Here is a 20624-nt window from a genome sequence, read left to right as displayed (position 1 = left end):
CCTGGCGGGCCAGCTGGCACACAGCCTAGGTCAACCCACCACACTATTTTAGTTGCCACAATTGACAATCAAGTTTTATCTTCTATGAAAAATTGAGTACTGTAGAAAAAATAATTTATACTCCACATTTTTGTGCCCTGATGGCTTACCTGAGCAGGAAATTCTTTTGAACTTTAGTTAATAAATATGAGCTTATTTTTACACAGAATTCCTTTCACACTTTTGAAAGTGCAACACAGTACTGTAAGTACAAAAGTTTTAGTTTTCTTTTAGTCAAGTGTAAGTACTCTTCTTCAGATAGTTGAAGAAGAAGTTAAATTAGTTTAAAAAAAAATGGAAAAATGTCAATAGACAAACCACAGAATACTGAGAAAGCCTTTATAATTGTTGGGTTTTGTCTTTAAATTGCATGCAAGTTTATTGGTTATCTCTTTTATAGAGCATTGCCTGATTATTCCTGAGGTGAGAATGTGCAGGATTTCAAAAGTTTGTGAAATGTGCTTTTTACTTTACTTTTTACTCTCATTTAAGCAGATCATCCTATTAAGGAAGCAAAGGTTGACCTCAAGAATATTCTAAAAGGGATAAGATCATATTAGTAGGGGGAAAAAACCCACCTACTGTTGTATGAAAGACTTCATTTTCATTTTCCAGGACCTCACCAAGAGCTGGGATATTTTTCTCTTTTCAATCTTTTTCCTTCAAGCACGGGAAAAAACCTTGTACCTTAGCCAAAATATTTAAACACCACTAATTTCAAAACATTAATCTGTGATCCTTTTGTAGTTCCTGTGTGGTACTGGAAAGGGGTGGAAACAAACAAACAAACAATGGTTTTCATTTGTCACCCTGAGCTGTGACTCTGCCCCTCCCTCCCGCGTTCGTCTCGCCACTGAGTCACTGAACTTACAGTATTGTGTAACTTCCATTTCTGAGGAGGCTTGTTACATTAGAAAAATTGTTCCAAAGAAAGCAACAATTATGACATAAGCACATCTGGCTCTTGCAAATTATTCTTTATTAAGCTTTCATTTAATTACATGTGCTGAAAGGTCTGCTTTTGATTACTGTAATTTTTTTTATTTGTCCATCTGAATGATAGTAATGTTGGAAATTACATACAAACCACCTGGCTTTTTTCTCACTAATAAGGCAAAGTTTATGTAGATCTATGTGTAGAAGAGGGATTAGAATCTTCCCTGTTCATGGCAGAAGAATTATTCATGATGCTAATTCAAGGTGAGGGTTTAAGTTTGGTCACTGGAAAGAAATGGGACCAAATTAGTTTTGTTCAGTAAACACTTTTTATTGGTTGGGATGGTTTATTTTAATATAAAATCTATGTTTCAGTTAAACTTTTTGAAAAGTTCCCCTGGAGTTTTTTGGACTTTCATCACTATTTACGGGAACTTTTAAGGCCTAGATTCATTATTAGCATTTATAGAACATATATCATTGTACAGAGAGATGGAGACATACCTTGTTGGCTATTTTAACTTTGCCTTTTGGTAGGAAATCGTTCTTGTGGCAGTAAAGTTTCTGGAGTTAGTGGTTAATTTCTTGCTAAGAACAGAAAGACCTGGATTGTTTCTGACAGGGGCTTATACCTTCTTTTCATAAATAGCCTTATAATTTTACCAATTTTGTTTTTAATATTCAGGCACAGTGTAATTTTTTTGCTCAACGCCATGACCATCATTAGCAAGAAGGAATAAAAAATCAAGAAAAATCAGCAAAAGTCAAATGAAGAAAAAGTATATAGGTGTTTGAGAGTTTTCCATACTTTATTTTTTCTCTTTTTGCAAATAGCAGAAAGGGAAGCCACAGACAAGAGCTGAAAAACATCCTTTAAGAGAAGAAACACCAGTGGAAAAGTTAAAAAAAAAAAAGAAAAAGAAAAAGAAAAGTGCATTTACAGCTTCTTTCTTTAGGAATATTGCAGGAATATATGTATATCTTCTTGTCTTCCAGCAACTGTATGCAGCTCAGCTGGCAAGCATGCAAGTTTCTCCTGGAGCCAAAATGCCATCTACTCCACAGCCACCAAATACAACAGGGGCACTTTCACCCACTGGGATGAAAAATGAGAAGAGAGGGACCAGCCCGGTAACTCAAGTTAAGGTATTTTTCAGTAAAGAAAAAAGCTGGTGTTTGAGAAGGACAGTAAAAGCAAATGATCTCTGTAATTGTTTTACAGTTGAACCGTGGTACAGTTCTTCAATATTCAAATAAAAAGTTCCATTTTAGTGCTGTATTATCAGTAGAGAGAAGAGAAGAGAAAAAATTCACTTGTTTCCAAAAATACCAGGCGTCCCTCTTCCTACCAGAGGCAGCACAACAGATTCATCAGTAAAATGTGATATTTTCAAGATTTCAGTTTGTACTCTGGTAACATGCATAAATGGCATCCATTTCACGAATTGTTTCACATTGAACTCTTGAATATCTTAAAATGTGGTGCTGGCTTATATTGTTAGGGTAAGAGAAAGACTGTAGATCTTCTAATTATTTTACAAATCTCTAGTTGTACTTAATTCTACAATTTTGGAAAAGCCTCCTATAAAAATAATATGTAAGTCAGGGCTCTGGGGAAAACATTGTGTCGCTGCAGATTGATTTGACTTTTGCTGATTTCACACAGCTGCTGACAACCGCGCTGCTCCTCACTGGTTTTGCTCCACTGCCGAGTGCTTGTGCCTGCTTATTCTCACTAGCTTGGAACCAGGCAGCTACAACATGGCATTTGCCAGGAGCCTGGAATGAGTGCTGTGCTCCCCTTGAAACCCATGGAGCAGCCTTGGGGTGCGACTGCCTGGCTTCTCCTGCTGTGCTCTCCCAGGGTGGTTGGGGATTTCATGAGAATGAAAAACAGGCTCAGGACCAATTTACTCCAAACTGTAAAAGAAAAAAAAAGTCAACATTCAGATGTTTTACCCATTTGAATGATAGAGGTATAAATGCTGAACAATTAAAATAAATATAAAAGTGGTATGTAGTGACCTTGTGGGGTGAGAGGGACGATATGTTAGGGGTTTTTTTGCTGGCTGCTGAAACCTTACAGGCAAACAGTCCTTAGCTTCAAACCAGCCTGAGAAGATTTTACTCACTTGAGGTGGTGGTTTCTTTTTTTTTTTTCTTCCCATTTTTTGACACGAGAGTAAAATATCATTTGTTTTTTCATTATCATCAATCATCGCTGTAAAGTGCGGGTGAGTAGATATTTCTGCCTGGGCTGATAAATTTCCATGACACTTTTTTTGCTAGGCTGAGAGTACTAATAAATAAAAACTATTCCATTATGGCCAGATCTAACATTTATTTAGCAAAGCGTTCACTTTACTTAGCTGTAGATGTGTATTAGTCTAATATTTTACCTCTTGTAATCCAACACCAGGTTTGGGAGCAGTCAGGGAAATTTACCGCGTATGCAGAGTTTGCTACGGTCAATACAGAAGCCACCGAAAGCAAAGCCCAACTGTTCCAGCAAAGTTGCCATAGTATAGTGATACCTAACACCAGTGATTTATGGCATTGAGAATATACTACTGACTGCTTTAATGTGAAAAAGTAATTCTGGCAGTGAGAGAGCCAAATGGACCTACACCAAACCAAACCTTTACTGTATGAGTAAAATTTTCCCTGGTTAAATTCAAGCACATATCTTCTTGAACCAAGGCCAATACTGTTCCAGGTTTGTGGCCAGCTGAGTCCTATTACAGAATTGACCACATGCAAATTCTTGGGGGTTTCCCTATATAATGTAACTTGAATGGACTTAAGTATATGTTAATAAAATTGAAGTATTTTTATGATTATTTTTATTAAGTACACTACTGAATTCAGAATATTAAAGATGAACTACAAGTGCTTTGTGTGGACAAATACCAAGAAGAATTATTAGTATGAAAGCAGTACCTATATTCAGTCTCTGCAGATTGTTACATTTGTTAGCTGTGACAGTTTTGATGGTCATGCATTGCTTAACAAATCCTCTATATTTTCCCTGGTTTTAAGCAGTTTGTATAGACTACATGCATTATTTATAGAATTAATGCAATTCTTTTTATGGAAGTCAGAACTTTCAGAAAGTAAGAGTAGGTTTTACTTAAGTTAGTGACCAGAATGTTTTCCAGTTTTTTGGTTGCCTTGCAGAAATAATGATGCTGCCCACATAATACAAACAAACAAGTTCTGGCAGTGTTTAGAGTTCTTTCATTATCGTATGAGTACTAGAAAAGTATTTAAAAACTGAACACTGTAGCATAGATTCATATCTGCACATGTTCACAGTACCTAGCCTTGCAAGCTTCATGGTCTGAATGGAGCTCTGAGCTCTTGGAAAAGTTTATGGAATCCACTTTGTGCAAGGAAAGAAGTCGCATGTAAGTGTGGCCACAAAGCACCAAAATTGACTCTGTCCCTTGTACCTTTGGGCTTCTGCTTTCACACAGACCCTGAAAGGGTGTGGACATTTGTGCACGCTCTGAGGCCGGGAAGAATTGAAATGTCATGCAGTTTTATGGGAAAAGTTTAAAGCTGGTGATGGGATGGCATTATGAACACCTGTTTATTACGTTTTCCTGTTTAATGCATTGTGTGTGACCACATGTACTTTGCTTGACAGTAAGGAGAATGGAGAAGATGAGATAATGTGATGTATTATTGTATTTTGACATAATTCTAAGCTTCCAAGTGATCAGTGCAGTGTTTTAAAATATGAACAATCTCTTACATCCAGTGTAATTCTGCTCTGGGCATATTTTAAATGAGAGATCTGTCTTACTGGGCTCTTTAATGACAGAAAATCACCATTTCACAGTTTTGTAAGTGCTCTGTCTTGCTTAATGTATTAAGTAAAGGAACAAGCTGAAAGAATGGGAAGAAGGTTGCACTGCAAATGTTCATATTTATCAAAGAAATTAATTGTTTGAATAAGTCTTCTTCAAAGAGTTGAAGTATTTTTAGATGGATCTATTCTACAGCACAGAAAAAAGACATATGTCAGAGAGTTTCTTCCACAGCTGCAGATGAAAAATATCAAATCATATAAAGGTGCTGATACTAGATTTGCACACCCTTAAAAAACATTCCTTGCCAATAAAACATACAGGTATAATTAAGGTTAAGTGCAGCAGAAATAGGTACAGAATATGGGAATAATACAGAAGTATTGAACAAGGAGCAGAAACGCAGTTATGTGGAAATTGGTTTTGACATTTGAATAATAAAATATCAAAAAGTTAAAAAAAATTAAACAGTAGAGAATAAAATATATTTTTAAATGCATGTGGTATGTAGTCACTATCCTAATAAGTAAAGGAATTTGAATTCAATGAAATTCTTATCTCTTGTTATGAGGGACCAGCATAGATTATTTCACTGAACAAAACATGCACTCTGAATTAGATGCATGGAATGTGTAAGCTTGCAGCAGCTCTAAATGTGGGCCAAAGAGCTGTCAGGGCTTCCAAATGATTCTTTCATAGTAGCACTTCTGATTCCTTAGTTTCTAATACATTTAAAAATAAGCTACATAACTTATTTTTATAGTGCCAGGAACTTTTCAAATAGAACCAGTGCAAAAGCATTACTGAGCTGCTGGAAATTTTAAATAATTCTTTGTAAATGCCCTAGGTTAATTTAGATCTCTGAAAACACATTAGGAAATTAAGCTGTAATGTGAGCTAATTCAAATTTTAATTTGGCAAAAAGAATGATCCAGTCACATAGTTAATGTAAATAAGAAGCATAACACAGAGAAATTAATGAGGTTTCCTTTCGTTGAATCTTAAAGGAGGCAGATAATTAGCTTCTTTTGTTATTATTGCTGTGGAATGTGGCATTGTCTTCGAGGTGTAAAGTAACTGCTGCTTGCAAAATGATGCCTTCATTTGTCTTTTCCTAATAGTTATTTACATTCAACTCTTGCAGGATGAAGCAGCTCAGCCCCTGAATCTCTCAGCCCGACCCAAAACAGCTGAACCTGTCAAATCCCCAACATCTCCAACACAGAATCTCTTCCCAGCCAGCAAAAGCAGCCCGGTGACAGTGACGAGCAAGAGTGGCATCCCCAGCCCGCTCAGTGGATCCCTGGGAAGAGGATCCTCTTTAGGTAACTAATCTGTCCTGGGAAAAGGAGAAAATAAGCATGTTTTCTGCATGAAAGTCCAGCCTGAGCACACTTAGTTCTGGGTTAAGTGGATACTTGGGTGCGCATTTCTGTTTAAAATGGAAAAAAAAAAATATAGTGAAGCTTTTCAAAGAATGATTGATGGCCAAAGTTTTATAAGAGTACCCAAAGGGATGTATCAGTGTGTGACAAACACAGGAAAGAAATACATAATGTAGGAAATACATACAGATATACACTGATAAGTAAATAGATACATAAAACTTGTAGAACAGCTTTGTGTGAATATCTCTCCTAAAGGCATCTACCGGGTGTATGCACACAAAGTTAACTTTTAAATTTTGAATTCTGGATCAAGAAAATAAAAAACTATCTTTCCACATACATGGAGCCTAACCAGATACTAGATAGATTTTTTTTTAAGTAGAGATGGAAAGGCATCAGTCCAGCCAGTTTATTATTTGATCGTTTTTTTGTTATTTGATCATATTTTTGTCATTTGTTCACCCATCTATCAGGATTTCATTGATTCATATGGTTACAAGTAGGGACTTTTTGACCTGTGTTCAAGATTCTTTAGGCTTATTGAGTGATGAAAGAAAATTGGTCTGAAAACTATGTATGAAGACTACTTTAACCAGTCAAGAAACAGAATCAAGAGCTGCAAAATGTAGATGATCAGCCCTAAAGTTCAAATAGTAAATTTTAACAGTGACTAAATACTTACTACAGACCACTTATTCACAATCTGTAGCTCAAGTGTACTTGTAAAATATATAGAAACACTTGTGAATAATGAATAGATATGTTAAATACATATATTAAATATATAAAAATTATGGGGTTTTTTTCCATTCCCAAACACTTGGGAACATTATGATCTCTGAAAGATATTTTCTGCAACTATCTAGATACTTTACCTGTCAATTTATTTGCAGCTATCACTGCATTATCTTACATTAGAAAGTGAAATATCAATCTGAAGTCATAGACCATTCAAGAGAAAGGAGCACGGAAGGCACATAGTGCCTAAGGTATAAATACTTTTCATGTAAAGTCATAAAAAATTTTTGTCTCAATCCTTAAGTATAAAAAAAGACAGGAAGATATTACCAAAAATCAGCAAGCCATGTAGGAGCTTTTGCTGCATGTATATGATTATGAATCTAAATCTCTTTAAAAAACATGCAAATATGGTTCCCAAATTCTTTAGGGTCCAGAATGGAACTTAGAGGCTGAAATGGTTTAGAACATTGCAAATTTTCCTCGGCAGGAACAATGGTTGTCTTACAGTACATTATTTTTATTTTGTAGAAGGGTGTTTCATACAGATAGAAAACTTCACCAGTCCCATCACTTGTTGGAATAGGATGAAAACACCGCAGTCTGCATCCCTTCTTACTAAGGCCATGGTATTAAATTGTGCATTTGGTTCCCAGGATAAAATGTGTGAAACCCTGAATAATTTTTATTTTAACATAATTCAGGGTCCTTAGAGATTGAATTTGCTCTATTGTACTCACCTGAACTTCAGTGAAATGAGATGAATATAAAAATTATCTTAGAAGGTTAATTCCAAATCTTAGCCTGTTTGAGTTTTTTTGGTTGTTATTTTGGATTTTGGTTTTGGTGGATTTTTTTTTAAATTTTTTTTTTCGAGCAGACTGTCAATAAGTACACAAATCTAGCAAACTCAGAGCTTTTATAAAAGACATTTGCTGGCCAGGCAGATGAACAAGTCACACACAAACTGTGATTGCTCAAAATTCCCAAGCTAGAATATATATGCACCAATCTATCCATGTGCAGTAGAGAGAATACTTCCATGTAGGAGCAGGTGGATCCCAGTTTTGTCACAGCAACAAAAAAAGAAACAGTCACAAAATAATTGCTGTCTTTTTCTCTCAAATCTAAAACTGTGTTTGGGATACTCATCTTCATGAATGCCTTGTAAGACGTAACAGGAATGCTTGGCTGAGTTTGATGCTTGTTTAAAAGTTTCTTCCTGTTCAGAGTGATAGAAAGAAAACTGTTTTTTCTCTACTGATTCAGAGATTTATACTCATGTTATGTTGATAATGACCTTTGTCTCCAAAAAGTAGATGTGAGTGCTCTTTCTGAAATGGAAATCCAAATGTCTAGAGTAATGGTTCTCTCTAGAAAGAAATTCTAAGGACTGACATGGAGTTTCATGGCCTACTAAATGAGATTTTTTTTCCTTTGTTCATTTCATTAATTATTTTAACACCTCAAAAGTTTTCCAGTTTAAGCTTCAGAATTCTGTTGTCTTAAACACATATATAAATTTGAGTCCATGAGTATGCTCAGATAGCTCCATTCCAAGGCAATTCCAAGACCTCAGTGTATTTCTATTTGTATTTCTAACAGTAAAAGAAGTGCATGAGTTTATCAATCACTTCAGTAGAGTAATTCAGCCTTCAAACAGACAACACTCCTCCTCCTTCTGCAGATATTGGTTGGGTGCAGCTCTAAGAGGGTGAGAGCAGAGTTCTCACCCTGGATTCCAGTTTGGATAATTACCTAAATAAAATGTGTTCTCTCTTTATAGATATCCTTTCCAGTCTTAATTCACCTGCCCTATTTGGGGACCAGGACACAGTAATGAAAGCCATTCAGGAGGCTCGAAAAATGAGAGAGCAAATCCAAAGGGAACAGCAGCAGCAACAGCAGCCTCATGGTGTTGATGGAAAATTGCCCTCCATGAATAACATGGGTCTAAACAACTGCAGGAATGAAAAGGTAATGTCTCCCACTCCCCCACAGTCTGTCATTCACTCTTCTCTTCCCTGCAAAATAGGGTCTTATTTTTATATGAAATTTCTTTTTAGAGCTTTTAGCCCTCTCTGATTTCATGTTAAAAACACCTTTGTCACTTCTCAGTGCTGTGCTACAAACTTCTCTAGGTGTGCATGGCAGCATTCACACCCACAGTCCTGTGAACGCACAGGAGGAAGCTGTAAGCACATTGAAGCATGGAAAAGGGCTTGGTTGGAGCTTCCAGTGTTTGTGGTCATCAGATTTTGAATTGTGCTTTTGAGAATGGCTGGATGGATAAATATGGCTAAAAGGCCAGTTCTGCGCTAGCATGGTGGAGTATTAGAATGCCAGTGCATGAATTGAGTGAATCTGTGGCTCAGGTGCAGCAAAGTACTTAGGCTCAAAACAGCTGCATTTGGCTCTCAGTTGCAGTGGGAAATTAGAGAATTGAACATTCTCTGCTGAATCTTCAGTGTTGAATCACTGAAATGAGGTGGCACACTAGAGTAAAAGGATAAATGAGAGAAAGTGTTGGGATAATGGGACCAGCACTGGACTGAGCGGGGCATGATCCAGCTTACAATATAGCAACCTGGGAGCGTGTAGGAACGGTAAAGTTTCTATCACCAGTCAGAGGACAAAGACTCTTGGAAAATCCTCTGAACCTGTGTTGTCCCGTTCTAGGCCTTTCTGAGGTCTTCAGGATCTGCTCCAGCAGCAGGTCTGTGGTAACTGGCTGAGGTAAAAGGCAGCCCTTTGGATGGAGAATGCTTCTCTGTAAGCTTCCCTAGAGGTGCCACGGGCTGCAAAAAATGCAGCACACAAGTTATTTTTCACCACTGACATAAAATCACTTAGAGAACACAATACTTATTCCAGTCATCTAGAAAGGAAAAAGCATTATCCCAGTAGTCACTAAAGTTTTGGCAAATAGAACAGTTATGATGCAATTTAGTAATGAATAGAAAGAAAACTGACACATTAATTAGCCCATACAGCGACCAGTGTTTCAGACTATTTGTTAAAACACTCCAGAAAAACTGGTAGTTCCAATGCCTGTAAATATTCTGAGATTCTCTATATCAGAAGGCAGGGTAGGTTCTTTGTTTCTTGGGTGAGGGAGGGAAGACTATATTATAGCCCAAAGACTAACAGGAGTTTTGAGTCCAGGTTGAGTATAAGAGTCAGCAGAATATTAACTATAACTTAAATGATGGATTTGATAATATGCTGCTCTTTTCTTGGCCCACAAGGGAATGCTTGGGTGAGTGTTTTGTAGCAAGGCACAGAAAGACATAGAAATGGCATAAACAGACCCATTAAATGTTGATACACACCTTTTAATTACATTTTATATTTTTGCTTGATAGTTTCTTTAGAGCACTCATATCAAGTAGTGACTGTTAAAAAAGATTGGTTAAAATGTTGCCACACAGGATAAACAATGCTTTTCTGAGTCAGACTCAGTGTCTAATAAATATATATGTCTGCTAGTATTAGTTTGAAAGTCATAATTGGAAACCCCATTTAATACAAGTTGATATTATTAGAAATATAGAAACGAATCACTGATCAAGCAGGCTGTATTAAAACACTCTAATTGTAAAGTCAGTGTTTGCCTTAAGTAATCAAGAGGCAGGATACTAAAGCCCAGGTTATAAAAATAAAAAAGTCACATACATGATCAGTATTAAGAGCTTATAAAATTATGCTTATTTTAAAATTTATTTTATGAGTTTCAGTGGCTTGACATTTAAAAAATATCTAATATGCTATAAGGGCTATTAAAAGAATTCTTAACATTTGATTTCACTTTGAAAAATAAGTATAAAAATGGCATCCACTTACTTATTGAGTCTGTCCCCTGGGTATTCTCAGTATCATATTTATGTCTTGTATTCAATATAACAAGTTCCTATTTCATCTTTCACCATTTAAAGCAGAGTCAGTTAATATTTCAGTGAATATTCTGAAGTTTCTATTTTGTGCCAGTTTTACTAGCAATACACAGATTGATGCGCAGCTTCTGGATTGAGGTTATACACCAGGCAGTCTGAGCAAAAAAAAATTTTCGTTTCCTCGCAAATATAGCAGAGTGAATCGGAACTCTTTAACAGATACAAACACCATCATTCTCAAATGCCATCTTTTGTGAGGAGACTTTTCATGGTGGCACTTGCAACTTTCAAAACCTAAGAATAAAACAGCAGCAGGGAAATCTGTTGTTAAGTCTCTTAGTGACCCTATGTAATCCTGCTGGGTTTATTTATTGCAGCAGGTACTACAGAGCCATTAAGGCAGGAAAGGCTTGTAGTTTGTGCTGTGGTTTTACCTCTGGTGTGCTGGTCTTTTATCCTCACCCCACAGATGTGAGAAAAGGCAGGGCTTGCAAAAGAATGGGATATAAATCAGTCATTTTCAATGATGGTATATCCCTACTCTTATCCTAAAGAAAATAAAAGTATTATTTGGTCACAAATACTAAGGAAAATGTATTTATATTTTATAGCAAGTATAAAATACATTAAAACCAGAAGCATCCTTTGCACAAACAGAATTCTAGAACACTCTTCTTTTCCCCTTCACCCTCTGCCTTTCAATTTTTACATTATGATATACTTCTTTTACTCTAAAAATGATGGGCAGGATGATCAAAATGGAGGGATCACTTCAATAAAAGAAACATAATTTTGAAATAATTGTATGCCAAGAAAGCTGCATATAGTTTCTGTCATAATCCCAGTGAAGCTTTGATAACAGTTGCAATTTTGGATTGGTTTCTTTTGAAGAATCAGAACCCTGTGTTTTCAGGACCAAATGTTCAGAAATTGGCTTCAGGTAATTAGACTTGTAGAAATGAGTAGCTGGAAGCTGGCACCAGAAAAAGATGACAAATTAATTGCCTGCAGCTGGTTTAAAAAAAGCTATGAGTTCTGGTCAGTTGCTGGTCTTCAAGTTCAGATAGTTGGTAATAGTTTGTTGTGCAAATGATTGGACTCACAAAATTATGTACATAACTTCAAAGCCTGGGCTTAGGCCTTTTTGAAAATGTGTCGTTCAAATCTCAGAAAGCTTTGTATTTGGTTACAGACACAGAATTGAAAATTGCTTGTGTTCATATTCTGCTGTTCAAAAAAAAAAAAAAAAACAAACTACAAAGACTTTCAAAGTGCTCACAGAGATTCACTCATCAGAAAGACCAAAACAAAACCATCCAGCACTCTGGAGCAGCCCAACATTGTCATTTGCCAAAGCATTAAGCATTATACTTCTGAGATGATAGCATCCTGTGGAGTTATTTGTGTGCTGAGGTGGGCATATTCTGCTGTTCAAAAAAAAAAAAAAAAACAAACTACAAAGACTTTCAAAGTGCTCACAGAGATTCACTCATCAGAAAGACCAAAACAAAACCATCCAGCACTCTGGAGCAGCCCAACATTGTCATTTGCCAAAGCATTAAGCATTATACTTCTGAGATGATAGCATCCTGTGGAGTTATTTGTGTGCTGAGGTGGGTTAGGATGGGCAGCTCAGCACCACGCAGCCGCTCGCTCGCTCCTGTCAGTGGGATGGGGAGGAGAGTCAGAAGGGTAAAATTAGGAAATTTGTAGGTTGATTAGTGTAGTTTAATAAGTACAGCAAAATCTGTGCATGTAAGCAAAGTAAAACAGGGAATTAATTTACTACTGCCCATTGCCAGGCAGATGTTTAGCCATTCCTAGGAAAGCTGGGCTTCAGCACAAATAAGTTACATGGGAAGACAAATGCCAAAACTCCAAACATTTCCCTTTCCTCATTCTTCCTCCAGATTTTATTGCTGAGTCTGATGTCACATGGTGTGGAATATCCCTTTGGTCAGTTGGGGTCAGCTGGCCTGGCTCTATCCCCCTCTCAGTGCTTGGCACACCCACAGCCTCCTCTCTGGCAGAGTGGCACCAAAACCAGAAAAGGTTTTGATGTAGAAGCTTGACAGTAGGTGAAACATCCCTGTGTTATCCAGCTCTGTTTTGGTCACAAATCCAAAATTCAGCAGCACATGAACTAAGCTTACCTCTCAGCCTAAACCAGCAGAATGCACATGTGGCAAAAAAAATCACTATAACAGAGTTGAATTTTTCTGCTGCACTTCAGGTGGAGCAAAAAACTCCAGTGTGGTCTGACTGAGGAAAGGGAGCCGTAATGGTGCCAGTAATTTTACAGAGTAAACAGAAACACTGGGGAAGGGGAGAGAGTCAGAAAAATCAAGAAAATAATATACAGAGATTTTACCATGTGGTAGAAGTAAAATCATACCAAAAATTCATCCTTGTTTGCAGGATGTGACTTTTTTCCAGTCAAGACATGTTCACCTTCAACAAGAAGGAGTACTTAAACAAAATCTGCATTGCTTCAACTACTTGTATTTATTTCAGTATTTCAAACTACCGTCATTGCCTAGAAGATTTGCTTTGATTTAAGGCTCTAAATGAATCTGAAAATGTTATATAATTTATAAGATAACTGACATTATTTTAAAAAGAATCAGATCCTATCTTTTTTGTACATAAAGCAGGAAAATGCTGACAAAGATGCTTCATAAAATCTTTGTATAAAAAATATAGGTAGAACTGTGGTTGGAGGAAAATCTATGAAGTCAAGATAGAATAAATACAAAATCAATTACCACAACACATTTGTATCCCCACATCCCCATTTACTTCCCATGAAGCATATTCATTGAGATCTGAGAGTAAGCAGAATTTAATATAACATTTTCGTGTTTATATTCCATTCTTCATCTTTTGTAGATTTTCAGACAACTGTGTATTTGCAGTAGGAAAGCAGAATTAGACCCCAAAATAAATGACATGAGTCATTGCCTACTTCCTGGGAATCATGGTACTTTAGCACCTCTTCTAATGAGCCTTTTATTCCTTTCTTATCTCTAAATCAAAGTTTCACAAGTTGAATCCACGTAATTTACCCTAATATAGACCCACAGTTTGTATGCAAAATGTGCACATTCTTAAAAACGTGTATTATTCACCCCTGGAGATATTACAGTCTATTGATCAAATCCATATTTAGGCACTTGGATTTGACTTGATAAGCCATAACGACCCCTTTGGAGGCGTTACGCTCTGCTGTATTTAGGGACTGTTAAGTATGTGGATTATTGAGACAATAGAGTGTAACAACTCCTCTGGAGCTGTTACACTTCATCATGTATATGAAGCTCCTGCACACATGTACAAACTTGTACAAAAACACTTCAGGAAGTCTTTGTAGGAAAAGTCACTAGTCATGCATAATCTCCTTTTGGCTGCCCACAGCAATGGCTCCAGCATTCTACTGTTATTTTCCTGAAACCAAGCAATGCTGCATTATGCTGCCATCAGTTTTTTGCCAGCTTTTTTCTCCCCGTGCATTCAGCATCAGAGACAGAACAACTGCAGTGGCAGGAGTCACACTGTCTGCTCTGTATGTGCAGGAGGTTTCTCAGACAATCACAGAGGATCACCTTGTTACAAGCATCCTTTCTATGAGTCAGTTCTCAACTCTGTTAAAAAACCCCAAACACATAGTTAAGCAAATACTTTCTCAGTGCATTCTGCATGCAATTCTCTTTTTCCTTTTACTGAAAGGAGTCCTGACCACTCTTGAATTTAGAACATGAATTAATTGGTCATTAGGGCCTTGTGGATTTCTTATAAATCTTTATGAATATATGGTTTAGATTTGCAGGTACTGATCTCTTCTCATTTCCTTTTTTCCCTTTAAGAAAAACTTGTATTTTCTTTTTTTCCCCTTTAGTTTCTTCTAGCAAACTACTGATACTTAGTAAATAAGAGGTCAATGTTTATATTTCAGTCTGCAGTGAGACATGAACAGTGAGCATTTTCAATTGGCTCTTTATTTCTGTTGGTTAAACCTTTGTTCTACTTGTAATTTAAGGATGAATGCCTAAAACTTAGGGGGTAAAAAAGGGATAGCAGTAAAAATAGCAGATGACTGGTTTTGCAAATTTATTACATTTCTATGGTATTGTCTCCATGTTCATGGTAGGAAGTTCTGGTCTCACTGTAACTTAAGAAAGGTCCTGCCCCCCCCAGCTTACAATTAGGGATGATGTAATTTAAGCATTTAGATTCTATAATTAAAAATATAAAACTGTATAGAAAGGGAAAAAAAGAAAGACATTGATTTACTTGAGGAACTGTTAGTGTGGTCTCACTTTCTTGCAAGAATATAGGCAATTTATTCAACTCAGTGGGAGTGTATTCCATCTGTCTAATGAAGACTCTGATTCCTACAAAGAGACACTGCAAAGTGTTTTTTCCTGACTACGTCATCCTGCTCAGCCAACAAACCTTTCCCTGGGAACTTTCTGGGATGTAGAAGGACATGTTGCATGGAGACAACCTCTTAGCAGATCCATCACTTTAGAACAGACAAGTGGCAGGTCTAAGTTAAACACCCTGGAATAGGGAAAAGTTTAAAATACAAATCCCAGCAGTCCCCATATTTCTTACAAAACAAATGTCCTTTATACTTGACTGTGAATCTGCTCAGTTTAGTAATCTGCTTGTGACTGTACATAATATGTGTAAGTGATAACTTTTTTTTTTTACATCAAGTGTTCAAAGTTAATTTTCTAAAGCCGTATTTGAACACCAGTATTTTAATTTGAAAAATCTGTATTAAGAAAAAAGAAAAGAAAAAACAAAAGAAAACCTCAGTTTGTTCCAGAATTTTTTGAAATTGCAATAATTTTGCAATTTCTTTTTTAGGCATACGGCTTATCCTAGTTACATAAACATGTGTCTTCATTTTATACCTATTGTAATATTTCCTTAATAATTTTGAAAGGAAAATAGTGACTCAAGAAAAATTTTTTTGAAGTGGCTGCAATGCAGGAGCCCAAGTCCCACTGAACTAGCTCTGAAAATTTTACCCCAAGGCAGACAAGCAGATTTGTGGCTGCATACACAGTAACAGTCTATTTTCAGTGGAATTCAGCAGTCTTGTATCCCTCTCCAGCTCTTTTTATGATAATTTGGACAATTCAGAATTTCAGCTGATGTAATACTGCCCCCTTTTATTAGAACTGGAAAACATGCTGGACCTCAAACATTTAGTTTTTTAGCTGGAGAAATTCTGTTTATTTATGCTGTTGCTTCCAATATTTTAATTTTCATGCCAAGATAAGATAAAGGCTGACATCCATATGCATTTGTAACAAAGAATGGGGGGAAAATAGTAATGATTCCAAGCAACATACTTTTTCAGGGTGTATTGTGAGTGATATGACTGGCCTTCCTGGGCAGCATATCCCTTCAGGGAATTCCCTGCTATTTTTTTAAGAAGTTCAAGGTGTAGATGTTTTCTGCTTTTGTGTGAATGTCATATGTGTTTGCATTGGTTTTCTAAGTGTATTTAGGGCCACACTGAGCATTGTCATTTTTGTCTTTCTTTTGTGAGTTCTGATCAGGAATTAGATGCATTTTTGAATAGCTCAATGGTTTTAGTATCTCTCAGACACAGGTGAGTATTGCAAGAGATTTATGCTTGAACACTAGAACTCTCAGTGTAATTTGAAATTAAATTCAAAGCAGAGCCTCTTGGAAAAAAAAATCCCTGTGTCTCCAACCATATCTTTTAAGCAGAAATGCTTCAATTATAAACTAAGAAGGAAAACAACTAATCTGACTTTAGATAGAACCCTGAAGCCTGTAATGTATCACCGGCTTTTGTAGATAGCCCAGGAAATAAAAACAGGTCAGACATTGTACCCATACTTAGAGAAATGTTTTATCTGATCTCTATCTAAGCAGTGAGAAAGGTGATGGAGGCTGTAACTGCTCATGCACAGAGGGGTCAAACACAGCCATAACATTGGTGCTCAGCTTCTGAGAGTTATGGGAGGAAAATACCAGTGCTAACATCAGCCCCTGCAGAAGAACACAGCCCCATTATCAAGGCCAGGTTTGTAATGGGAACCAGGTGCAGGAGGCTGTGGGTATGAAATCTTGTCAAGGCTGTTCCTCCAGCCCCAGAGATAGAAATATTAAAGCTGCTCATGAATCGTTGACTTTGTCTGCAGGTAATGTATGACGCAGCCTTTAATTGATCACATGCTCGTGCTCAAATTCTATTTACCCCTGTGTAGTCACACTCGTGCCTATCAATGCACCTACTAAGTTTATTTTTTTTAGGTTTACTTTGTATGCTGTGTGTAGAAAGACATACAAATAATGTATTTGAAATTTGCACATTAAAAATACATGTTCACTGAAACTGTGGAACTGACAGGTAAAAGACAAAAAGAAACAGTGGGAAATCTCTGGCATATGTAGGTCATCTAAATTTGCAGATAATTTAGCTTTGGTGACAGCTTATAGATCCAGTTTACACCTATAGAAAAATTTTCTGTGCGACCTTTGTTTTTAAACCTTTTGCTCAATTACCTCACTTTCTAAAATTGTCTTTATAAAATTGGTAGTTTGTACATTTCAGCTCCAATGCATTAGATGTACAGTGAAATTCTTAGTCCCTCAAGTCATGTAAAGGCTGATTAAAATAAAATCTAAATTATTTTTTCTATTGATTAAATTATCAAAATTAATTGAGTGAAAAAATATGCAATCTTTGCAAACTATAAATCATGGCAATTTTACAGGAACATAAATTAAAAAAAAAAGTTCAACCAGCCCAATAGTGATGTACAGATATAAGAAAATAAAAGACAACATACCTAGACATTGGAAGCCTATATGAAACTTTATTATTTGCATGACTATATGCACGTAGATAGAGAGACATACATATGTATACACACATGCACACACACTGCAGAGGGTAGAAACTTCCTATATTAGATGAACTTTTAAAGTATTTCATGTCTTTAGTTCAATGCCAAGAGTACTTGGTAACAAAATACTCCTTCCAGGAAAGAAATCAGCACAAACTTTTGGTATCAAGAGCTATTTTTACACTTGAATATTGGCTGCTAGATGTTTTGCCACTACCTATGCTTAACAGCATTCTTGCTGAACACAGTTATGATTTTTTATTTCTGTTGTCAGGACTACTTGAAGAGGTTCTCTAACTTCAGGTTTTTGACCAAATTAATAATAGTGTTAATTATCACGATGATGATGATGATGATGATAGTAATAATGGGGACCTGTCCCCTTTCTTCTATTGCCTTTCCAGCTCAAGAAAAAAAAGCCAAATACACTGCTTTTTCCTTTGCATGGGATATTTAAATGTGAAAAGGATACAAACTTTGCCCCATTTCGGTCTTCTCCCTTAAATTTTGGAGCAACTGAAAATTCAAAATGAAGAGAATTAGATTGAAAGATGTCTCAGGGATGTGTTGGAAAATTTGCACAAACCAACAAGGATATTTTTTTCCAAAAGATGATGTTCTGCCATAAAGGATAGTGTCTTTTTGATGACTGTAACAGCATAATGATCTTCTCATATACAATACATTTCCCAAACTACTCAGGAGAATTTACAGATATATACTGAAATTTATTCTGTGTTTTTATTATGCTTCTCCACAAAACAATAAAGATAGGTTGAAAATTATTGTTCGAGCATAAATTTGCTAGAACAAGAATATATTCATTGGTTTAAATTGTGGGTCAGAATGGCAGCTGCACAATCCTATCATATCACTTGCTCAATTGTCCTGAGAACTACAGAATACATTTGCATATTATTTCACACTTAGATACAAGCAGAGACATCCGCAAAAGTTACTTCCATTTTTTTTTCCAGGCTCTGTGTATTCCTCTAAGCAAATTTGCTGCACCAAATGCATTGCCAATATAACTCTCTACTGCAGCAGATAAAGTACAGCAAGGATAAATTTGGATTGCTTTCCCTGATACTTCATTACTTTCTAAAATTAAAAATGTCTCCCATTTCTCAAGTGTCATTAGGCTGCATCAATAGGTATGATAAATTCAAATTCACTCCCTGTTGTTTAAGGATATTGACTAAGCTGCCTGTTTGTGGGATTATACAATACTTTTTGCTGGTTTAACTGTTCTGCTTCAATCAAAAGAATAAGTATGCTAACAGGTAAAATTGTCTCCTTTTGTCTCATGAAGAGACTCGAGCCAATAATTTGAAACATTGCAAATGTTTGTTTGAAATCTGATTAATGGAGTTGGACCATGCTTAGTCCTTGCTTTGTTTCTTTTCACAAATATTCAGGCAAAGGGGGTTTCATTTCTATGACTGTATTTACATTTGAACACGGACATTTGTGCACAATTAGGTTTTTGCACTTTATGCCCAGCTTGCTCAACCACTCTTAATAAGAAATGGAGGCTCTGATGCAGCCCCCACTGACCAAATGAGGAATGCAGTATCAGGGAGATCTTCCAGCCCCTGATAAAGTGTCAGTGCTAATTATAGATCTTTACAGCAGCTCCCTGAACTCTGCAGCAATTTAATCTAGGGCTGCTGAAGGCCTTGCTGCACTATCCCTTACCACTGCCATCTTTTTACTACCAGTGGTATGCCAGAGGCAGATTCATGGGTTTGTCTGTGGTGTTGAGGCTTTTGGATGCAGGAGCTGATAGATTGAAGTAAAAGCTTTTCATTACCTAGGGAGTCTTTGAGCTGAGAGAATTCCCAGTTGCCTTTTTTTTTCCTTTTTTCTTCCAGGTAATTTAGAGCAAAGTTGCATTATCATTGAGTTAGGCACTGAAAACAATGTCATTTATCTTAGGTGTCCAACTACAGCATAAATAAGAAGTAGGAAACCATTGAGCATTAAGTGCATAGCTCATGCAGAGCTCTAAAAAGTTGGATTGCTAAAGCAGTGACACTCATACATGTACAGAAATTGCTGAACCTCCAGGGGTAATATGAAAAGATAAAAAATACTCTAATTTCTGCATTAAATGTTCACTGCACATAGCTTGTTCATCTCTAGTCACATAATACTAACTCCACAAACAGGTCAATCTCAATTGGAAATGTGTAACAGGGTAATAAATGATACTCAACATCAGATTGCTCATATTAAAATCTTGTTCAAGTCATAGTAAACTGTTATAACACTACTTAAAACCTAAAGTATGCCTAACCCACAAGCTGAAATTGCCCAGCTTACATCCTGAAAATCTACAGACAACATTAATTTCCCACTATTCCACTTTTATGCCTGTGGCCTCTAACATGTTGCAAATGCTTCTATAAGAAAGGCTAGAAAAACATATCAAATTTCTGTTCTATTCCACTTGCTGACATTCATTAACTGAGGGAGAACATTGAGACATGGTTTTGGAAAGATCTCCTCTCTACCTCCACCCGTTCCAAAGCAATTTATTAAACAGCCAGTAAGAGAAGTGGACACTTGTGGTTTAATGTCAGACCTGTGTTGATCAGTAGCTGGGTGCATGACTTCACTGTTACCTTGCCAAGGGCTTCTTGAGACAGCAGGCAGTGTGAGCATTCCTATCTCCCTGCCATTTTCTTTGCATCCTGGAGTTCAATTGTGAAGTAACAATTTCATTAAATGCCTCCTATTTGGATGAATTGTCTTTTTACATACATAGAGAATCTTGCTTTGTGCATCCCACTTTTCCCATTTCTAAAACACAGGAACACTCTTGGCTGCATTTTGAATGCTGCTACATTTGCTTTTCATTCTGTTTAGAAGCCATCATTGGGAGGATGTGCATTAGAGCTGTATACAAAGTGAGTCACTGAC

General features: G+C 36.5%; 1 protein-coding gene across 8 annotated transcripts in view; it reads left to right on the top strand.

Annotated features, from left to right (window-relative positions):
• Positions 1-20624, top strand: part of SOX6 (SRY-box transcription factor 6) — a 368901-nt gene that overhangs the window by 301967 nt on the left and 46310 nt on the right. For all 8 annotated transcript variants that reach the window (XM_031061343.1, XM_031061342.1, XM_031061337.1 and 5 more), the window contains 3 exons: positions 1972-2121; positions 5932-6112; positions 8700-8890. In XM_031061343.1, coding sequence (XP_030917203.1) covers positions 1972-2121; positions 5932-6112; positions 8700-8890 — 522 coding nt within the window. The remainder of the gene's footprint in view (positions 1-1971; positions 2122-5931; positions 6113-8699; positions 8891-20624) is intronic.

Source organism: Geospiza fortis, unplaced genomic scaffold, assembly GCF_000277835.1.
Source record: "Geospiza fortis unplaced genomic scaffold, GeoFor_1.0 scaffold327, whole genome shotgun sequence".
Classification (NCBI taxonomy): domain Eukaryota; kingdom Metazoa; phylum Chordata; class Aves; order Passeriformes; family Thraupidae; genus Geospiza; species Geospiza fortis.
This window is presented reverse-complemented; position numbering and strand designations above follow the sequence as displayed.